At 39.5% G+C, this 20,611-nt stretch overlaps 1 protein-coding gene across 8 annotated transcripts in view; it reads left to right on the top strand.

Annotated features, from left to right (window-relative positions):
* The window catches only part of LOC146666537 (zinc finger MIZ domain-containing protein 2-like), a 32,769-nt gene extending 12,631 nt beyond the window's left edge, over positions 1-20,138 (top strand). For all 8 annotated transcript variants that reach the window (XM_085414646.1, XM_085414644.1, XM_085414648.1 and 5 more), the window contains 16 exons: positions 150-318; positions 1,795-2,013; positions 2,585-2,797; positions 7,648-7,731; positions 9,001-9,178; positions 9,688-9,829; positions 10,176-10,254; positions 10,742-10,873; positions 11,008-11,113; positions 12,251-12,408; positions 12,499-12,566; positions 12,658-12,726; positions 14,036-14,277; positions 16,630-16,751; positions 18,718-18,927; positions 19,229-20,138. In XM_085414646.1, the coding sequence (XP_085270772.1) occupies positions 150-318; positions 1,795-2,013; positions 2,585-2,797; positions 7,648-7,731; positions 9,001-9,178; positions 9,688-9,829; positions 10,176-10,254; positions 10,742-10,873; positions 11,008-11,113; positions 12,251-12,408; positions 12,499-12,566; positions 12,658-12,726; positions 14,036-14,277; positions 16,630-16,751; positions 18,718-18,927; positions 19,229-19,336 (2,299 nt within the window). In that variant the 3' untranslated portion in view covers positions 19,337-20,138. The remainder of the gene's footprint in view (positions 1-149; positions 319-1,794; positions 2,014-2,584; positions 2,798-7,647; positions 7,732-9,000; positions 9,179-9,687; positions 9,830-10,175; positions 10,255-10,741; positions 10,874-11,007; positions 11,114-12,250; positions 12,409-12,498; positions 12,567-12,657; positions 12,727-14,035; positions 14,278-16,629; positions 16,752-18,717; positions 18,928-19,228) is intronic.
* Positions 20,139-20,611: the final 473 nt, after the last annotated feature.

Below are 20,611 nucleotides of genomic sequence, written 5' to 3'. Positions count from 1 at the left end.
ACTGAAATGCTTTTTTTAATTACATGCATGTAATGTAATATGGTTGCTCTCACCCACGACTCTGACTCATGCTAGTGACAAAACGTCACATAGTTATGTGTAGTTTACTAATCCCACTCATCTCCCAGTTTTCCTTTCTCTCCCCACAGTTACTCTGGAAACAGTGGAGGTGCCGGTCTAGGCGTTCGTCCACCCTCAGATTTCACTCAGGCTGCTGCTGCTGCTGTTGCTGCCGCCGCTGCCACAGCAACTGCCACTGCTACAGCGACTGTTGCAGCAATACAGGAAAAACAGAACCAGGAGCTGAGCTATGGCCAGGTAAAGGTCTCTGAGAAAAATATGTGCATCTCTTTGTGTTAGGGGAGGCATGCAAGAAGAGAAAAGGGAGAAGCTGCACATAGCTTTCATGGTTCAGGTGCAATCATTTGATGTAATTAGCTGATTTTATTTTCCATAAATGATAGTGAGTTGAACATCTGAACTCTGCGTTGGATGTTACCAGATGTTTCTGGTAGTTGCAGCTCTAGTTTCAACTTGTTCGTGTTGATCCTGATTGCCAAATTTTTGACTCGGATAATTTTAGCATCCAAGGTTGGACCTGTTACATGTCCCACTCTCTGCCTATAATCTCCTCTGAAGTTATTAATGAAGACACAAAAGCACAAAGAGAGCAGCAGGCAGTGATCATGTGCATCCTCTTTTAGCTTAAACAGACATGTCAATCAAGTATTTGCAATAAATGGCAATAAGTCTTTAACATCACTGTGGAGGAATTTTGGCTCACTCTTCCTTACAGAATTGTTTTAATTCACCTACTGTGGTGTGTTTTTGAAACATTCAGATGTTGACTTGTGTATTTAAGATACGTCTGGTGCATGACTCAAGTGTGTTTGAGCTTCAGGATTTTCTGGTAGAGAGCAGAATTCATGATTACATCAGCTATGGCAAGTCGTGCAGATCCTGAAGCAGTAAAGCAGTCACAGAGAATCACACTACCACCATCATGTTTGACTGTTGGTATGATGTACTTTTTCTGAAATACTGTTTCATTCTGAATGTAATGGGTTGTAAGTCTTCAGAAAAGTTCTGCTTTTGTCTTGGCAATCCACAGAATATTTCCCCCAAATTTCAGGGAACAACGAAGGTACTTTTTTTTTGGCAATGTGAGATGAACCTGACAGTTCTTTTTAGTCAGCAGTGATTTTTACATTGAAACTCTGAGCAAAAATTGCAATCTGTTAATATTTTGTCATTGTTGAATCATCATACCTAACTGAGGCCTGCAGTTTTTTAGATGTTGTTCTGGGTTCTTATGAGACTTGTGTGACTTCTTAATTACACTTGGAGTAATTTTGATAGGCTGAGCAATACTGAGCTTATTTTCCTTAAAAAATACACTTTAAATAAAAAAAAAAATGCTATTTTTATTTACTTGGGTTATCTTTGTCTAATATTAAACACTGTTTGATAATCTGAAAAATGTACTGTATCTGAAAGTGTGACAAATATGGGAAAAAAACCCAAAACAAAACATCAGGTAGGGGTCTTTTGATCCACAGCACTATATTGATATTGATTAGACTTAAGTTAAATGGGATTCCCATTTTAAGTTACAGGTTGTATTTATTTCAACTACCAAAACTGCGACTGGGCAAAAGTAACTTTCACAGCTCTGAGTTGCTTAATAAATGCAGACCCTGACTCGCTGTGACTGAACTCTGTGAACCGTCAATGCTGTGGAAAAGATCCAGTTAACTTTATAACATTTTTGTTTTTTTCTCCTTTCCTTTTCAGTTGGGCGGAACATCCTCTTACAGCACCCAATTCCTATCTCATGCGGGCCCCCGTGGCCCTCCAGGGATGAACCCTGGCGGGATGATCTCTTCAAGGTCTGGACTTCCACCTTCCACCGGAGGCTTGTATCCTTCTCACCCTGCGCATATTCAGAGGATTCCACATCAAGGAGGCTATCCAGGCGGACAACAAGGACTCAAACGGCCTTTCCATTCCGAGGTCTGTGATCCCACCAAATGTTTGCTCAAACTCAAACTATATTATAGTATATTGTCCTCCATCCATCAATTTTTTTCTGTATATGTTTATCAGGGACTTGGGGTGGGGTGGGGTAGCTACCATATTCTAGCTACCATAGGGCAAGGGTCAGGGTACACCCTGGATTGATCGCCAATCCATCACAGGGCTAACAAAGAGACAACCATTTGCACTCACATTAACACCTGTGGGCAATTTATAGTCACCAGTTTAAAAACATCATTTCACTTCCTATCCCCACTAATTGTCTTTGGACCGTGGGAGGAAGCCAAAGTACCCGGAGAGAACCCACGAAATCATTAGGAGAACATGCAAACTCCACAAAGAAAGGCCCTGGTCAGATGGTGGAGTCAAAATCAGGACCTTCTGTTAGGCAACAGTGCTAACTACCTCTCATCTGTCCTATTTTGGTTTATTCAAAAGGCAGAAAGAATTAGATACTTACTTGATAACTCATGCAATATCATACTTTCCCATTAAATTATGGATTAAACAGCTCTAATTCCACTTTACCGTCTCTGTCTTTTTCCAGGGTTTTTCTGGACCACAGTATGGCTCTGGTGGGATGTCGGGGTACACTAACCAGCCTCTGCAATACCCCTCTGGTTCGCAGCAGAGATGCGCCACCTCACCCTCTTACCTCTCCAGCCGGATGCCTCACGTGGGACACTACTCTGCTGGATCACACAATCCAGCACAGTTTTCCCCTGGAGCTGGACAGCCCAATCCTCCTCAGTATTATAAGGTGACCACAAAACAGAGCCAAGCAGCTTTGGGATGTTTGAGATTAACATAATTTTTAAGGATGTTTGACTATCTTATAAATTCCTAAATAAAACTTGTAATGTACAGAATAAAAGCAGATGCTGAAACTATTTCACCTGGCACAACTATATCTAGAATGTTGGTTATTGGCTGGTAGTTAGATGGTGCCAGTACCTTCTGGGGGGGGGGTCCTTGGGAATCAGAACTGTCTGGTTTTCAGTTAGCCTGGGTCTCTCTCATCAACTAGCAGGTGGTTCATTTGTACTGCCAGATGCTCATGGATCGCAGTCAGCTTCTTCAGCCAGTAGGCTGAATCATGTTGGGGCCTGGTGTTGTCCAGTGCTTCATACTGGAGACCCTTTCTTGGATGTCTGCCATTGTAATGGTTACTGAAACCTGCTCGGGGAGGTTGCTGTGGTCTGCTCTTAGATCCGCTAGCTAGCCGGTGATACATACTAGGGCTGCCACGATTAGTCGACTAGTCACGATTACGTCGACTATTAAAATCGCAGACGACTAATTTAATAGTCGAGGCGTCGTTTGAAGCTTTGTAAGATCCCGAAAGACGCAGGAATAAGTAGTAGGATTTAAGAGTGTAATAACGGACCGAAACAGAAGATGGCAGCACTGCATGTCCAGGGATGCCAGCTGCCGTTAAACCCCGAAGAAGAAGAAGCAGAAGCAGTTAGGGGTGGGTTTTGATTATCAGTTTATCAATTAAAATCGATTCTAGCTTGGATAACGTGATATCGATTCATTAAAATCCTGAATCGATTTTTTCAATATAAATTTATTTTTCCCAAAACGCCAGAATCTCAGGTTAAACCTCACAAAATTTCAACAACCACCAAACAGCTAAAACAATAAATGAGAGCAGGTACACGGATTCTGCACAAAGACGTAAACACAAAGCAAGGACCCGCTGACGCATCAGAATCAGCGAGATGTCGCCTTTCTCACCCGACGGCACGGACACAGTCGGGCTGAAAGCCGACAGCTCGCTGATTCTAATGTTTTGGCGGGTCCATGCTTTGTGTTTACGTCCTTTTTGCGCTAGATTCTGAAGCTGTAGGTTTTATCTCTCTCCAAACAATATTGATTGAACCAGCAGCAAAAAAAGATCCAAACTACCCTTCACATAAACATCGTCATGAATTTCCTCTTACTTTTGCTGTTTTGCTTCCACCGAGATAAAATCACACTTCATGCACAGCTTTCTCTCTCTCTCTCTCTCTCATAGTACACTTCAAGAACAATTTCCGTCTAAAAATCTTTTTTGTGCATTATTCGCTTGCTTATTACGCACAAGTCTCCTTTTACTTACTTCCGGAAAAAAAAGCCTCATTTCTGTTGTTCAATAGGCTTCTGAACAAATGTAAACTTTTTAAAATTATGCAAAATTGCAAAACGCTTAGCTGTGTCTTTAAAACCTCTATAACTTTGCCCTGCTTCACCTCAGCAGCATCGGGTAATGTTCAGATGTTGATTAATGGTTTTCTTTCGTTTTTGATCTACTGCTGAATGTTTTTATAAAATCGTTTTTCTGTGTTTTATCCTCAGCTACTTTGACACAAAGGCATCTGTGATGCTTACACCTTTGATAAAGTCTTGCAAGTGTCAGCTTTCTTTTTATAGATATAAAAGCATGGAAATGTACTGGTGCATGATCTGAATTATAATATTTCTGAGTGTCTGAGCAAGATTTCCCCGAATCGAATTGAATCGAATCGTGGATTGAATCGATTCGGGACGTTGTGAATCGGAATCGAATCGATTCTAGTAATCAGTGACGATACCCAGACCTAGAAGCAGTGTCCGGTTTCATAGCTGTCCAAATTTAGCGGCTGCATCCTCCTGTGCCCGCATTTGTAGGCCAATTATGTTACAGCGATGCGGTGAAGCCTGTCCAAATTCGAAGACTCCCCCAAATCCGGCCGAAAAATGCGTCCTTCATTTCCCCAGATTTGAAGGATGGGTCGGGTGTATCCTTCGTGGCCCAACCTATCTCAGAATTCATAGCGCAGCCCAGCCAATTCCAGTTTGCAACAATGGCGGCAGCTACTTAGTTTTAATATTGCTCTTATTACTCTTTCTGGGTCACAAAATAAACTTTTAACATATTTTCAGGCGAGAATGTAGCTGTGTAAACGTCAAATATCTGCTCGATTTATCAAGACATCACATATTTGCAAAAGTGCGCCGACGTTTTCGGAGACCCATCGATAGCTAGAGGGTTGAAGGCTCACTAGAGCCGGCGAGAAACGCGAACTCCCGGCACATCATGTTCAAACCCCCCGCCGTTTTACTCTACTCAGGTTGAACATGATATATAAGTCACTCAGATCATTTAAAAATGTTATTGTTTGGCGTGTTTTATTTGTTCCTGAGTAAATTGGTTTGGCTGAGATTAAAGATATAGTTTTTACACAGCTGAATAAATGTCAAACAGAAGTGTGAAATGGTAGAGAATTTACTCCAGTGTCCTGTTACTAGTCCACTATCAAAATAATTGTTTGTGACTGCCCTAGTACATACAATGCATGGTATGGTTTCTCTTGCTCCTCTTTCTTGGGTTTCTGCTCACTGAGCACGTGGTCGGTTATAGCCATCTTCCTGATGTACTCGTGGATGTCTGTTGTCTTATCCTGGACTGTGGTACTGACACTCACTATGCCCTGGTCTCCTTCCTTCCGCTTAGTGTACAGTCTCAGGGTGCTGGACTGGGGTGAAACCCTCCATGCATGGTCAGGAGCTTTCTCGTCTTCATGTCAGTGGCTTCTATCTCCTCTTTTGGCCAGCTTATTATCCCAACAGGGTAACTGATCACGGGCAGCAGGTAGATGTTGATAGCCCAGATCTTGTTCATACCGTTCAGCTATCTCCTCAGGATTTCTCTGACCATCTGTGTAGTTGGTGGTTGCAGCTTTCCTAGCAGCCTGTTTGGTGTCCATTTACCTGTGGGATTTCCAGATATTTGTAGCTGTCTTTAGTGTTTGCAATTTTGCCTTCTGGTAGTACGATCCCCTCAGTTCTGACTACCTTCCCTCTCTTTGTTACCATGTGACTACACTTCTCCAGTCCTAAAGACATTCCATTGTCCTTCAGTCCAGGTGTGGGGCATCAAGTCATAGGTCTTGTAGTCACAGGTTGGTCAGTCTGGTCTTGCAGTCTAGGGCGAGTGCTTTGTCTACTTGAACCAATTTATTTATTTTTTACAAAACAGAAATGAGAGGACAATTGAAACCACTTGGCTGTTTTTGTTAAAATAACTAACTGAAGTTTATTGAGTTATAAAGATGAACTATTTAGAGTCTAGTTTTGCCTCTATATAACACCAAAGTGGATTTTAAACAAAATTGAAGGTACAAGCATCCAAGCCTGACACCCTGGCGCATGTCCAGGAGGGTCCTGGTCAAGCCGAGCTACAGCTCCTGCGCGCTGTGAGTAAGCAGATTCACGCGATTATGCGTTTTTCCTGTTGCCACTTGTGTTGCCCTTTAATATCATCACAGTCTTTAACTGCACTAACTAAATATCATGTTGAGCAGATGAAATCCCTTGAAGGAGGGACTTGCCTCCATTTGCCTGAAATTGGTAACAAATATACAAAATTTGCAGCCAAAATTTCCCTTTAAATTAAAAAGGCTGGCTTCCTGTTGGGTTTGGGCTATAGTTCCAAGAGACTTTTTTCTACAGCTTGAGACATTACATCAGGGTAAATGGTAATGGTAAATGGACTGGTTCTTATATAGCGCTTTTCTACTCTGTCTGAGCACTCAAAGCACTTTGTACAACTAATTCATTCACCCAATCACACCCATTCACGCAAGCATGTCTAAGCTTAAGTGCTAAGTATCTAACATTCATACACATTCACACTCCGATGGATGCATCGGAGAGCAACATGGGGTTAGTATCTTGCCCAAGGATATTTGGCATGCAGACTGGAGCAGCCTGTGATTAAACCACCAACCTTCTGGTTAGTGGCTGATCTGCTCTGCTACCTGAGCTACAGCCACCCCAGGGTGTGCCATTAAATAAAAGTGTTCACACTGAAGTGTCATCAAGGTCTGATGTTTATTTGGATTTCACGTGAATCTGGTGAACCAGTATTTCAAAGTATATTACATGACTTTTCCTGTTCCCACTAGGTGGCACACCAACTTTTGCTGAGATTTGACATATCAATGTGTTCATTTCTGGACTCTCATGACCCCCGAGAAGCTTAGGAGAGACAGTGTTATGTTGGACAATGTGTCTTTGAGTTACAGCAGTTTCGTGCTTCATGGCAAAACATTTAAATTTGCCAAGTTGAAATGATAAAAGTGGTGCCAAAATTTATTATCTTCGATTCAAAATGGTAGACTTCCTGTTGGGTTTAGGGTATCACTCCTAGAGGATTTTATGTGTGTCTACAGATGCTACATGTCTGCCAAATTTCATACATGTACATGAAATACAGCATGTGGGCTCATTTCTTTGCAATTTTTTAGGGGTCACTACAGAGTTATTTTGCTCTGTCCATGTCCCAAAACCAGTAAAATACAGACATTTTCACCAGTTTTGATGCATGTGCAAAATTGAATTCGTTTTTGAGTATGTTTAGGGTTTTAAATATTCTATTCGCTTCACAGAGTAGATAGAGTAGGGCCTTCACAATTTTGTGCTTGGACCCTAATAATTAATACAATGTGAGTGAAGTGCAGACTCTCACCTTTCATCCAAAGGGTTTAACAACAGAATTGCATTAATTGCAGATGTGTTTTCTCCACATCTTTGTGTCGACATACCTGGGTACTCAATGTCATGTTTGGTTTCTGTGGTCTTCAGTCAGAGCCTTTCAATGGTCAGGGCAGCATGGCAACTGGAGGACCAGGAGGATACAATGCCTTCACACAGGCTGCAGTGAACGGGGTAAGTCCTCCATGCACTCACCCCATGCTGTCAACACTGAACACCTAAGCTCAGTTTCTCTTAGTTTTGTTATACTAAAATTCTATGGCTTCCTATATTTTATGAAGATTTTAATATCTAAAAGTTAGAAGTTTAAGTATTTTTTAATGTTTGAATTTAATTCATGCTGTTTTTGATTCATTCTACTTAGAAGTCGTGATGTTTGGTTGCAGGACTGTGTGAGGATTGTAAAGCAGAAGCTAGTTTCCTACTGCTTACAGTATCTAATGTTCATCATGGGGCATCATATAATTTGATAAGAATTTAGTAGTTTTAATTCCATTATCGATATCACTTTTAGATTTGATTCCTTGTCAGTTCGCATTAGGTTCTCACCAACTCTGATTTAAGAACAACATATGAAAGTCATTACAGTCGTGCAATTATTTGCATGCTGTCAAATTTTTGTGCGTGATGGAGATGTTGCCCCTGTTTGTTATGATCGATGTTGGGGTCGTTACTCCAAAAATTTATTACACATATTACAAAGAGAAATTTTTTTTAAGTTATGCAGTAGTTAGTTAATTACACACTGAAGAAAGTATTTTGTGTCACTACTCGTTACATTACTTTCATGGTTCTCTGTGAAATTATCTGAAAATCACTGTCTCATAATTAGCATTTAACAATATGAATCTATAGGCTACAGTCCCACACACTAACATAAATCCCTTTCCTAATGAGGACACATGATTTGTCTCTCAGTATTTACACAAGCTAACAGTATAAAGTAAAGAAGAAAACCAGTACAAAGACGCTTCAAAGCAATCACCGCAGTGATTCTACTGTAGAAACATGAACAGGGAGAAAGGTATTCAGGCTGCAACCTGAATGCTCATGCTTTTGTTGCCTGTTGAAATTCAGCGTCTGGCTGCTGAGGTTAGAATTCAGTCAGCTTTAATATTACTCAGGGTTCTTGACTAGCTTAGCATTAGCATGCTGTCTGTACAGGTATTTACAAAGAGCCGAAGTTCTGTTCTGAAGTGTAATGCAGTTATTTCTGTCCTAGATGCTTTTTGAACTTTTCTAATGCACTTAAGTTAAAGTACTTAAATTAAAGAACAACATGTGCTTAAATTAGATAGGGTTGTGCATGTAGAGAGGTGAAAAATCGATTTAATCCATTTAGTAATAAGGTTGTAACATGACAAAATGTGGAACAAGTGAAGTACCGAAAATACTTTTTAGTTAGGTTTGATGCTCTAAATATTCCTCATCCTCGTCTCTCAGCCAGTTCGGGGTGGGGTGCTTCCTGGGTATCCCACCTCACCAATGGGAGGGAATCCTACCCCTCCAATGACACCGGGGACCTCCATACCTCCCTACCTTTCTCCAGGCCAGGAAACCAAACCCCCCTACCTTACAACAGAAACCAAAGCCAACATCAACACCCAGCAGCCCGTTACAGGTGAGACTCAGCTGCCACAGAGTAAGTACACTGCTAAAGATGATATACAGATGAAGTTTGACTGGAAATAACAAATTACTTGAATTTAGGCTCTGTAGCATTTCCTTAATCTTGTGATGAATGGCACTGAAAACTTGCCTCTACCTCAGCTCTCACAGTGTTAATAACAGAGTAGAAGAATAATTAACAATTGAGAAAACAAACAAACATCAAAATGTTTAATTAAAAATTGATTGAGTCATAAACATTGTATCCACAAAAGAACAACTGATCACAAAAAAAATGTAAATGAGAACACGTGCAGGTCAGAGGTTTTTAGTATTCATCTAAAAAGGTACAGTTACTTTTGTTTCCTTTCAGACTCCTCTCAGGATAAAATTAGGCATAAACAAAAGTGTCTGTTTTATTTGAAAAAATGGGATCACAACCTCGTGCCTCAGTTGTCTGTCAAGGCACCAGATAGACCTTGAATTCACTGATGCATCAGAAACTGCAACTTTTCATTCAAGGTAACCCCAGTGACGACCTGCGTCTGACTTTCCCTGTACGAGATGGTGTAGTATTGGAGCCTTTCAGACTGGAGCACAACCTGGCTGTCAGCAACCACGCCTTCCATCTGCGAGACTCTGTCTACAAAACACTAATGATGAGGTATAAAGACTGACACTGCAGTCACATGACGAGAGCAGAACAAAGTGAGAAACAGTGTTTGGAACAGTTTGAAGCCTGAGCTTTGGCTTACATAGATTACTTGTGCATACACTGACCATGTTTAATATCATCCACCATTGGACCAGGATATGACAGAAAAGAAAAAAATGTTATAGGTTCTTTTTGAAAATATTTGAGGGACACTGTGCTTGACTGTGGTGTGATATGTAAATAAATTGCTCTCTTCCTGAGCAATTTAAAACAGCAGAAAGAAAACAAATGAAGAATGTCTGACAACCCCACCCAGTCTTTTCCCCTGACAGCTGTTTTGTGTCTCCCTCCACAGGCCAGATTTAGAGCTGCAGTTTAAGTGTTACCACCACGAAGACAGACAAATGAACACTAACTGGCCTGCCTCTGTGCAAGTAAGCATCCATATCTGTTATATATTTGTGGACGTCAATATACACACGTATGTACGTTTGGCTTTTTGTATGGACATTTATTATCAGTGCATTCATATGTCTGTTATTCATAGGTTTAACGATTAGACTAAGCACTAAACTCTGACCCTAAATCGAATTGTTACTTTAAACCTGAAGCCAAGTCTGAACCCTTAAAGAGGCATTTGAATGGATATGAAAGGGGAAACTTTGTGTCATCACACTGATGGTCTAAAACTCAGTGGTCTATAATAGAGATAGCTGAGATAGCTGGATATGTTTTGTATTTATTGGTTTGGTTTCCTGTGACTAATTATAAACAGTTCTTGAGATAACATTTTGAAGAGGTAACTGTCCCCACATTTCAACTTTAATTACCACCTTTAGAAGGGATCTTCTAAAGGTGGTAATTAATTTGCCAGGATTTTGTTGACGTTTTCTCTTCTTCTCTCTTCTTCATTTTCATCAGGTCAGTGTTAATGCAACTCCTCTGTCCATTGAAAGAGGTGACAACAAAACCTCCCACAAGCCCTTGTATCTAAAGCAAGTGTGTCAGCCAGGGCGCAACACTGTACAGATCACAGTGACAGCATGCTGCTGTGTAAGTTCCTCGATGTGACTGTTTCCTGACTCAGTCACAGAAATGCAGAAAATTTAGTACAGTATGTTACATTGAACTAATGAATTAACCTCATTTTGTACTCCTGTTTGCCCCTCATGTCTCTTTGTCCCCAGTCCCACCTGTTTGTTCTACAGTTGGTGCACCGGCCATCTGTCAGGTCTGTTCTGCAGGGTCTGATGAAGAAGAGACTGCTGCCGGCCGAGCACTGCATTACAAAGAGTGAGTTATCAACCTCATCAGTTATAGCAGGGCCCACTGGTTTCCACTTAACACTGTGCATTCATTCAGTGAAGCCCTGTACAACTTGGTATAGTGTGTATGTGTATTTGTATTTTATGCAACACTAGCTGTGAGGTCGCATATTGATTACCAAGGTTCTGTGACTAAGCCTCGAGTTGAACAGTTTTGGTAAATGGACTGGTTCTTATATAGCGCTTTTCTATCCTATCTGAGCACTCAAAGCACTTTATACAAGTAATTCATTCACCCAATCACACAAGCACTTTTTCTAAGCTGTTAGTGCCTATCTAATATTCATACACATTCACACTACGATGGATGCATTAGAGAGCAACATGGGGTTAGTAAGGATAATCGAACCACCAACCTTCCAATCAGTAGATGACCTGCTCTACCGCCTGAGCTACAGCCACCCCAGTTTTACCATAGCCACCTTGGTTTTTTAAAAGTATGCAGGATATGTGAAGAAATAGATTTGAAAAGCAGAGAGACAATTAACACTTATAGTCTAGAGATATGATAATGCTAATCATTGGACACGATAGTTTATGAACCGAATTCCTTATTGTATTCAGTATTGGTGAAAAGTAGCAACTGGCAAATGGACTGGTACTTGCATAGCACTACTGAGTACTCAAAGCACTTTGTACAACATGTCTCATTCAACATTCATACAAGCACTTTTTTCTGTCTAAGTGCTTTCTATCTAACATTCATACTCTGGTGGATGCATCAAATAGCAGCTTTGGGATTAGCAGCTTCCCCAAGGATATCTGGCATGCAAACTATCATAGTCAGGGATCAAACCACAAAGCGTTTGATTAGTAAATGACCCATTCTACCTTCTAAGTTACAGAGAATACAAAATTAAGAATGAAGGAGCTAACTTTGTAGACTTCCAGTTGTGAAAAATAAAATTCACCATTGAAAGAAAACTGATTTGGGGATTTATTGAAAGAAACTTTGCAAGGGGATCAGTACAGGACAAACAGTTTTCACACCAGCATTGATACAGAAAAATCTTTGTCTATTTCGGCTGTAGAGTTTTCTCCTCAAAGGAGTACTAGGAGCACTCGGGTAGTCATCTTTTTCTTTTTTATGGTCATTTTGTTTCAGTAAAAAGAAACTTCAGCAGTGGCACCATTCCTGGAACCCCTGGTCTGAATGGGGAGGATGGAGTGGAGCAGACGGCTATTAAAGTTTCTCTCAAATGCCCCATCACATTCAAACGAATCCAGCTGCCAGCCAGAGGCCATGACTGCAGGCACATACAGGTAAGGTCATGTGTGCACTTATTACTTACACCTCCAGATAAATTCGGTGGAGTTCTTTCAACGTGGAAATCTTTGATCTTTTTTTTATAGTGTTTTGATCTGGAGTCCTATTTGCAGCTAAACTGTGAAAGAGGGACCTGGCGATGCCCTGTTTGCAAGTAAGTGCATTAACAATGACTTGTTGCCCTTTTTTCATAATCAGTAATCAGCATAAAGTTTTCACCAGCTGTTTGCTCCTCTTGTTCACAGTAAAACAGCTTTGCTAGAAGGACTGGAGGTTGACCAATATATGCTTGGGATTCTTGTCTATATCCAAAAGTAAGTGTTGTTACTGTAAATAGTTACTTAACCAGTGGTATTTCCATACCACTGGGTCATGATACTCACCCCCCAAGCAGTCATGGCAGATGCTTGCTACTCCCCCAGCCTGGTTCTGCCAGAGCTTTCTTCCTGTTAAAAGGGAGTTTTTCCTTCCCACTGTCACCAAGTGCTTGCTCCAAGGTGGTAGTTTGATTGTTGGTGCTTTCTCTTTATGTCTCTACAGTCTTTACAATATAAAGTACCTGAGACGACTACCGTTGATATATACAAGTAAAATGACATTGAATTTAATTGATATACGCACTTCTGTACTGCTGTCATTTTTAACAAAAAACAAAGTAATTCTTTATTTGCCATAATCCTGAAAAATGATAAACTGCTATCTAAAGAGCTTGCCAATTTTCAGTTCACTACATTTTTGTGGTTAAAAAGAACAAGGTTCACAATAATGCTATATACACACACACACACACACACACACACACACACACACACACACACACACACACACAACAAAAATGTTGAGTCACCTTTTATTTCTTTATATTTTGCTTCCAATTATTCTTTTAAAATCTTTTAAAGTTTTGCTTTTTCACATACTTTTTGCCCAGTCTTTACTTGACCATTTTCAGAGGACTATTTTTTGTTCGGTGAACAACTTAGCTCTGACCTTTTGAATCATTCAAGTGTAAAAAAGGCACCCAACTCATGAAATGAACTAGTCTTGTCGCTACACATAACAGAAAACTTAAGCCAAGAACCAGTTTTAAATAGTATTTTTAGGTACTTTAATAGCAGACCATTGCAAACACACTTAATTAGTTCACATTTTAGTTGAATTTATGAGAAATGACAAAGATAACATAGTTTGAAAGACATAAAATAGTTTTTTTTTCACCAACAATAGGATTCCAAAAGCGCTATTAGCAGAAATAGCTATTATTGGCATTTCTTAACATGCTGTGTGGTGTGTCCTTAAAAAACATGAGGAAACAGAACAAGTGGAGGACAACAAGTGATGGATCTAAACAGGAGCATTAGTTTCCATTCATCACTCCAGTGTTGTTAATTGGGAATCATCAGATGGTTTGGGTTCTCTCTTTAATATTGGAAGCTCATCATAGTATAAAATGCCTTAAAATGACTGTTGCTGGGAACTGGTGCTATATAAGTAAAACTGCATTTAATGAATTATGGACACATGATATTAGAAATGGACAGAATTTGATAAAAGCTCCACATTTTATTTATTTTTGTTATTTAATGTCCTCAATTTTCATGTCTCACCCTTCCCTCCCTTCCTCAGTTCAGACTATGAGGAGATCACTATTGACCCAGTATGTGGTTGGAGGCCGGTGCCTGTTAAACCTGACCTTCACATAAAAGAGGAGCCTGATGGACCAGTCCTCAAACGCTGTCGCACAGTCAGTCCAAGTCACATGGTCTTACCAAATGTGATGGAAATGATTGCTGCTCTGGGCCCAGCATCATCCCCCTACCAAAGTCTGAATGCAGGAGGCAGGAACACCCCAGAGTACAGTCGGCCAGGTATGAAAGAGGACTTTTTTTTGTTGTTGTTATAATTTGAAGAGAGGCGGTTATAATTAACATACATAAAATATAATGAGATTTTTTTGTTACAGTTTAAGTCTGATTCCATTTTATTCACATTCCCTAACCCACCTAACCTCCAAGATCAAAATGTAAAAAATAATTACGGAATACTTCTTGGAGAAGTAATCCGTAATTAGTATCTAATTACGATTTTCAAGTAGCTTGACCAACACCGGTTGCCAGTATTTCCACTGCTGCACAGCAAACAGCAACTGTTGTTAAGAGCAAACTTTATTTTCGAAATTATAAACAGATACATTTTAAAACAACACTTAAGTTGCTGCCATGGTGTAACTCTGTTTAATGCAATAACCTCCATTAAAGTGACCATTCACTTTAGGACCCCTCTTCCTTTGGGCTCCGCATCCAGACAGTGAAAAGTCTGATTTGAGCGAGCAGCTTTTAGCGCAAAAGCTACCCACAAGAGTGTGAAGCTGCACCCATACACACAAAGCAGACTCACGTGTGCAAAGGCTTCTTTGTGCGTGTAGCTGCTAAGTTCTATTCACACAGGATGTTGAATTTGCACACAAGGAATTTAATTGCGCGAGTGGCAATGAATACCTGCACCATGAAATGAAATTACCTTCTCAGATTACTAGGAGGCTGAGTAGCACTGGCGGCTGCCTGCATGTTTGATTTTAGTGTCACGGTTTCCTCATTAGATTTGTGTTATGCTTTTTTACATTTTTCCAGCCTTAATAATTGGCTCGTTTTCTGCCTACCTATGATATAGCATTCTTGGTCCTCACTCATTAGTCTGTATCATTTACAAATTGTGACAGTTATCTATTATCACGATACCAAGGAGGAAAGATATCAGCCAGCAATGATTTTAAGGTAGCAATTGTTGCTATCTGTCTGTCCGTCCGTCCGTCTGTCTCTCTCTCTCTTTCTTTCTCAGAAGGGTTAAAAGGCCTTTTCCAGACAATTTGAAGCTTTTCCCCAGTAGAAAACAGACAGTTTGCCATCTTTCCAGGAGTGATCGTTCCAACAAATTTCCCCCAAAAAGCCAAGGTCATACAATGCTCAGAGAAATGGCACCATGCCCAAGAGCTACATCTGAGATACTACAGAGCAGAGTTAGCATGTTAACGTTTATGACAATCAGATTAGAAAAACACTGCACAAGTACAGAAAGCCTCATCTCACTAAAAAGAGCATGGCAACACTACTTCACTTTCCAAATTTGCATTTGAACAAACCATGAGACTTCTGGAACAATGTCCTGTGGACAACAAGACCAAAGTTGAGACCTTAAAAAAACTGTGCATAAAGACATGCCCACAAACTTCAATTAACCGATGCAACACTGTTAGAAAGTGTGGATTGATCCCTGGATACTCCCACCTACATGTCAACCTATACTTGAATAAGATACTGAACCCATGTTGCCCAGATACATGTTTAAAAAAGTGCTTTGAGTGCTCAGTACAAAAGCCCTACATGACTGTAACTGTATTAAAAATAAAAATTATAAAATGATAAATAACAATAACTAATATGCTCCCTCAATCAAATAAGGTCTGTTTAGTACTCTGTTAAGTCAAATGAGTTAAGGTAGCAGCTTATGTGTCTTCATTTATTTTTACTGATGTAAAAACACAAAATTACTTGATGTGAAACACTTTCCCAAATTCACTTTACCACACCGGTCCATTATCATACCAGTAATCCATACCCTGTGGTTTAAGGGATTATTATAGGGATTACACTGCTAAAGAGCTGTATACCAAAAAAGCTGTCTTAAATAGCCATTTCATGTCAAGATTTTTTTTTGGTTGAGATTTTAAATAGGTCTTAAGAAAAACGTAATTTTGATTTATAAAATGGTTTAAGAGCCCTGATCTGATGTGGAACCACTGATTCTAATCAGATGGATTTAAAAGCCTGACAAATGTATTGCTGGATCTACTTTTTTCGGTGCAACTTTCTTTGACAGCTTTTTTTTTCTTTAATTGATACCATTTTAAAGAGGACTGTTTGCTTGGTCAGAAATGCCCAGAAAATGAAGTTTCCATGGTTTCCATGCTATCCCCACTTGTAACTCATGATATATATTGTGCATCATTGCAGAAACTATAGACAAGCATAGAAGATAGATGTGAGGTGACCTAAGTAATATTACAAGCACTGCAATAAAGATATGCTCTTTGACTCTTCAGCAGGAAGTTTTCTCTCTCCACTGTTGCCTTGAGTACTATTATGCAACAGGGAAAAAAAGTATCTACTGGCCCATTTTTATTTGCTCAATGGAAATAATGTTTGCTATTATTTTTGTTGTAGGGAATCAGGGATTCTCCAACCAGCCAGGATTTACAGATTTCCCCAACACTCCTGGGACCCCAATACTAGGAGAGTATGCACCTTCTGGACCACCACCTCCACTCCCTTATCAGTCTGAGCAGGTTGGATATCTTTAATACCCAATTAATATATATGTAAATAAACGGGCAGGAAAAAAGAGGGACCTTATGGCCACAGCAATGAGAATTAGGGTCAGTTTCCTCAGGTATTTTCCTTTGATGCTAAGTAGACTTCAGCGATAAACAAGAATAAATGCACCACAGTCAAAGGCTTCTTATATACTGTACTGTTGTTTATGTAACCCTAATTGATGCAGTCCATTACTTGAAGAAGCACACATAGTAGTTTATCTTAGGGCTAGCTACTAGAAGCTACTGGAAGTCTGACTTCTTGTTTCAAATTATTTTGTCTGTTATGTTTTCTCAACTGAAAACCTCTATCTCAGAGATTCCTGCTCTTAAATCCAAACTTTTTAAAAAACATTTAAATCTTCAACGTAATGTTAAGTCTTATGTGTGATTTGGCGCATCTCAAATAAATAAATAAATGAATAATCCAAAAAGTAGCTATATTAATGCTGAAACAAGGTTAAAATATTCCCTCCAAACAAAACGTATAAATTCTAAATGTGCAAATCAGTCCGTGCATGATTACATTGCTCTGCCTGTTAAAAAGTCACTTGCACAAATCTATCGCCTGTCGTCATTTACTGGATTGACGATTGGAAAAATTTTACGTCGCCCAACCTTAATGTCCATGGGGGAGAGCTTTATCAACAGGAAAAGCTATATAAGATATAAAAATACAGTTAAAAGTCCAAGCTTGATACCCTCCTTTAGATTTTCTAAAGCTGTTCAGTGGGGGAGATTTGAGTCTTTGTCAGGCCAGTTCTGACCCTGGGCCTTATGTTTGACGCTCCTGATTTAGATTATGAACGGAGTAAACGGCTAACCTAACCAATGAGTGCTGTAATAGGATGTTACTGAGTGGATATTGTGCACTGTTTTTTCTCACCCACACCGTTTGGCAGTGACCCCACTTCTCCAAAAGTTGATTCTGTTCATCTGGACGTAGCGTTTTGTGGGAGAAACGTTTCATCACACATCCAAGTGACTTCTTCAGTCTCAGCTGACTGCAGGTTTCCCCAATCTTATAAACAGTACATTTGCATAATGACTGAAACCAGCCAACTGAAGGAACAATGGGCTGGGAGGTCAGTTCCTTTATCATAATTATGCAAATTCTCATGACCATTTATCAACAACCACTGATCAATGGCCACGAGTACCATTCACAGAGAGTCGGGGAATGGCTGCAATCACAGCATTGTAAAATGGCGAAAGATGTACCCTTAGGCCCCATCCTCAATTCAGAGATGGTCTTGTTTTGCAAAGGGCAGCCCATCAGAAATAATGTGGGCTTATGTGGGAGCATGGCCTTAATGGGCTAAAATGGCTTTTTTTCACATAGAGGATGAACTGAGGTCTGCACCAAGCCCCAATATAAGATAGATGAGGATTATTATTAACTGTTAAGTAAGCAGAACTGTTATGGTAAATTTAAGTATATAAAGTCTTTTATGGTCTCTTAGAGCTCCTGGGTAACACACTGTTCTCTCACTGCCTCATTAAAAGTGAGAAAAAAAAGAGTGTTTTGTAAAAGTTTAATGTTCTTTATTTTTGGAGAGCAGTTTTCTGATTTTAGACTTCAAAATAATGCACACCTTTCATGGTCATGAAAGTGCTTGGCAAAATAGACAAAATGTAAAGTTTCCCCCTAATATTTTAAAAGTTATCAATTAGCTTTAAGAGTGTTTGCCTTTTGATTGGTTAGTTATTTGTTTTGGTTTGAATCATTTGGCATCCAGCTTATAATCATGCTTCTCTGCGCTTGGCTGTCATCAACAACATGTTTGCTCACACTTACAGTCATCGGCCACTAAAACAAATCCTGTCACATGCAGCTGCTTCGTTATTGTATTATTTGTGGTGAATAATGTTGTCCATGTGATACTGTAAAATAAGCATTCCCTTCTTGTTTCCTTTTTTATTTTATTTTTCCTGTCAGACGGCTCATTCTGGACAAATTGACCACTCTCATAACATCCTCCAGCAGCATGGCTCAGGTGTGCACAGTAACCCGAGTCTGTGTGACACTAGCAGCCCTCTGCCACAGCGGAGCACCAATACCCAGAATACCCTCGGACAGAGCGAAGGCACCTTTGGTCTGAGCGGCCCGGGACTGCCTGTAGGAGAGGGGACAGATCATACGCTAGATGTGAGTAGAGGCCTGTTGATGTCGTACTAAATTTTCAGTTTAAAAAAAAAAAAAAAAGAATAGTAAAGAAATCATAAAAACGTATAAACATAGTGTAGCAAAACATTTCCCATAAAGGAACAGAAATATGAACATGATCCACAGAAAGAGTGGGGTAAACAAGAAGTTTAGTTCTTGTTTGTGTATATAAAGATTTGAATACAGTTTTAATAAGATTGCTGTATCTCAAACTTTCAGTGTTTATTTAATTTTAAAAACATTTTAAGTGTCTATTTTTTTTCCTTAATTATCTGTCATCAAGCTTCTTCCTGAGCTGACCAACCCAGATGAGCTGCTGTCCTATCTGGGCCCTCCGGACCTTCCCAACAACAGCAGTGATGATCTGCTTTCTCTGTTCGAGAACAACTGAGTCAAACTTCCATTCCAACCTCTTTCTCTCTTTGCTGTAGCTCGGCTCAGTTTTCACCAACTTCTTTGTGTGTGTTATGTTGTTTTTTGTGTATCAGTTGCTCTGAAGTGTCCTGCTGCTGAAATTCTTTGAGTACAGTGTTAAGGTGTACGTAGGAACACTCTCGAAATGTGAACACTATTATGAGTTTGAAGAATGCAACAGTACACAGGCATTGACTCTACAGACCAGCATTTGAAACTATAGCACAAATCACTGGCTGGAGTATTTTGTATTTAATGATTAAATTGTTTTTTGTTTGGTTTTTTTTATTGGTGTACATTCATAAAGGAGTTCCCAAAATTTGACTGGGGATTTTCATACATTAACATACACTTCTGCACATCGTGAGTGCTGCAAATTGTCTGCAGATCGTTGTATTGTAACTTGTCCACATGTTAAGTATGATAATGGAAACAAAAAGTTTCATGCAAGAATATTTTTGTATTCTTGCCTTAAAATTAGGGTTTTCTGTAAGGTTATTATTGGCTTATTTTTAATGCCAACTCAGCTTAAAAAACATATATATTTATTTATATATACAATTAATTTGAATTTCCTTCCATTACATAGCACCTTTAGTTTAAAGCACCCCTATTATGCTTTTGGGATTTTTCTCATTCTGTAGCTTTCTTTGTGTGTGTTAAGTTTACACAGTTCTAAAAGTAAAGGTTCAAGCTAAACAGGGTCACTCCCCCATAGGATACACTGCTCCTAAATGGTATAATGATTATTTATAAACTTGTTTGGCTCTAGCCAATAATATCCCACTAATTACCAACAGACTCCAACATAAACTTCACGACTCAAATACTGATATGGCTTCAGATAGCATATTGCCAGTGACGAGCAATTTGTCTGCATCTGCATTGTCTGGTAATATTAGCCAAAAGAAAGACAATTTTATGCTACAGAATATGTGACCAACGGCCAGGGTTGTATCATGGCTGTGCAGGTTCATTGTTGCATTTAATTTTTGAGGGGAAAGTCAAATCCAACTATGAGCTCACTTTCTGAGTTGAAAAAGTTGAAAGCAATTGTTTTTCTAAGATTTTTGTTAGTAATACAATGGAAAGCAATAGAAAACATTTAGCACTGGTTATTTACATAAACACATTGCCCAAGAATGACCAGTTAAATCAAACTGGGGCTTGGGATAAGTGTGTTTTCGATAGACGGTATACAAGTTGGAGCCCCGTTTGAAGGTTTGAATTTACTGTTTTCAGCTTTTGGTTA

Source organism: Rhamphochromis longiceps, linkage group LG7, assembly GCF_057381845.1.
Source record: "Rhamphochromis longiceps isolate RC_006_pf linkage group LG7, R_longiceps_female_GT1.1, whole genome shotgun sequence".
Classification (NCBI taxonomy): domain Eukaryota; kingdom Metazoa; phylum Chordata; class Actinopteri; order Cichliformes; family Cichlidae; genus Rhamphochromis; species Rhamphochromis longiceps.
This window is presented reverse-complemented; position numbering and strand designations above follow the sequence as displayed.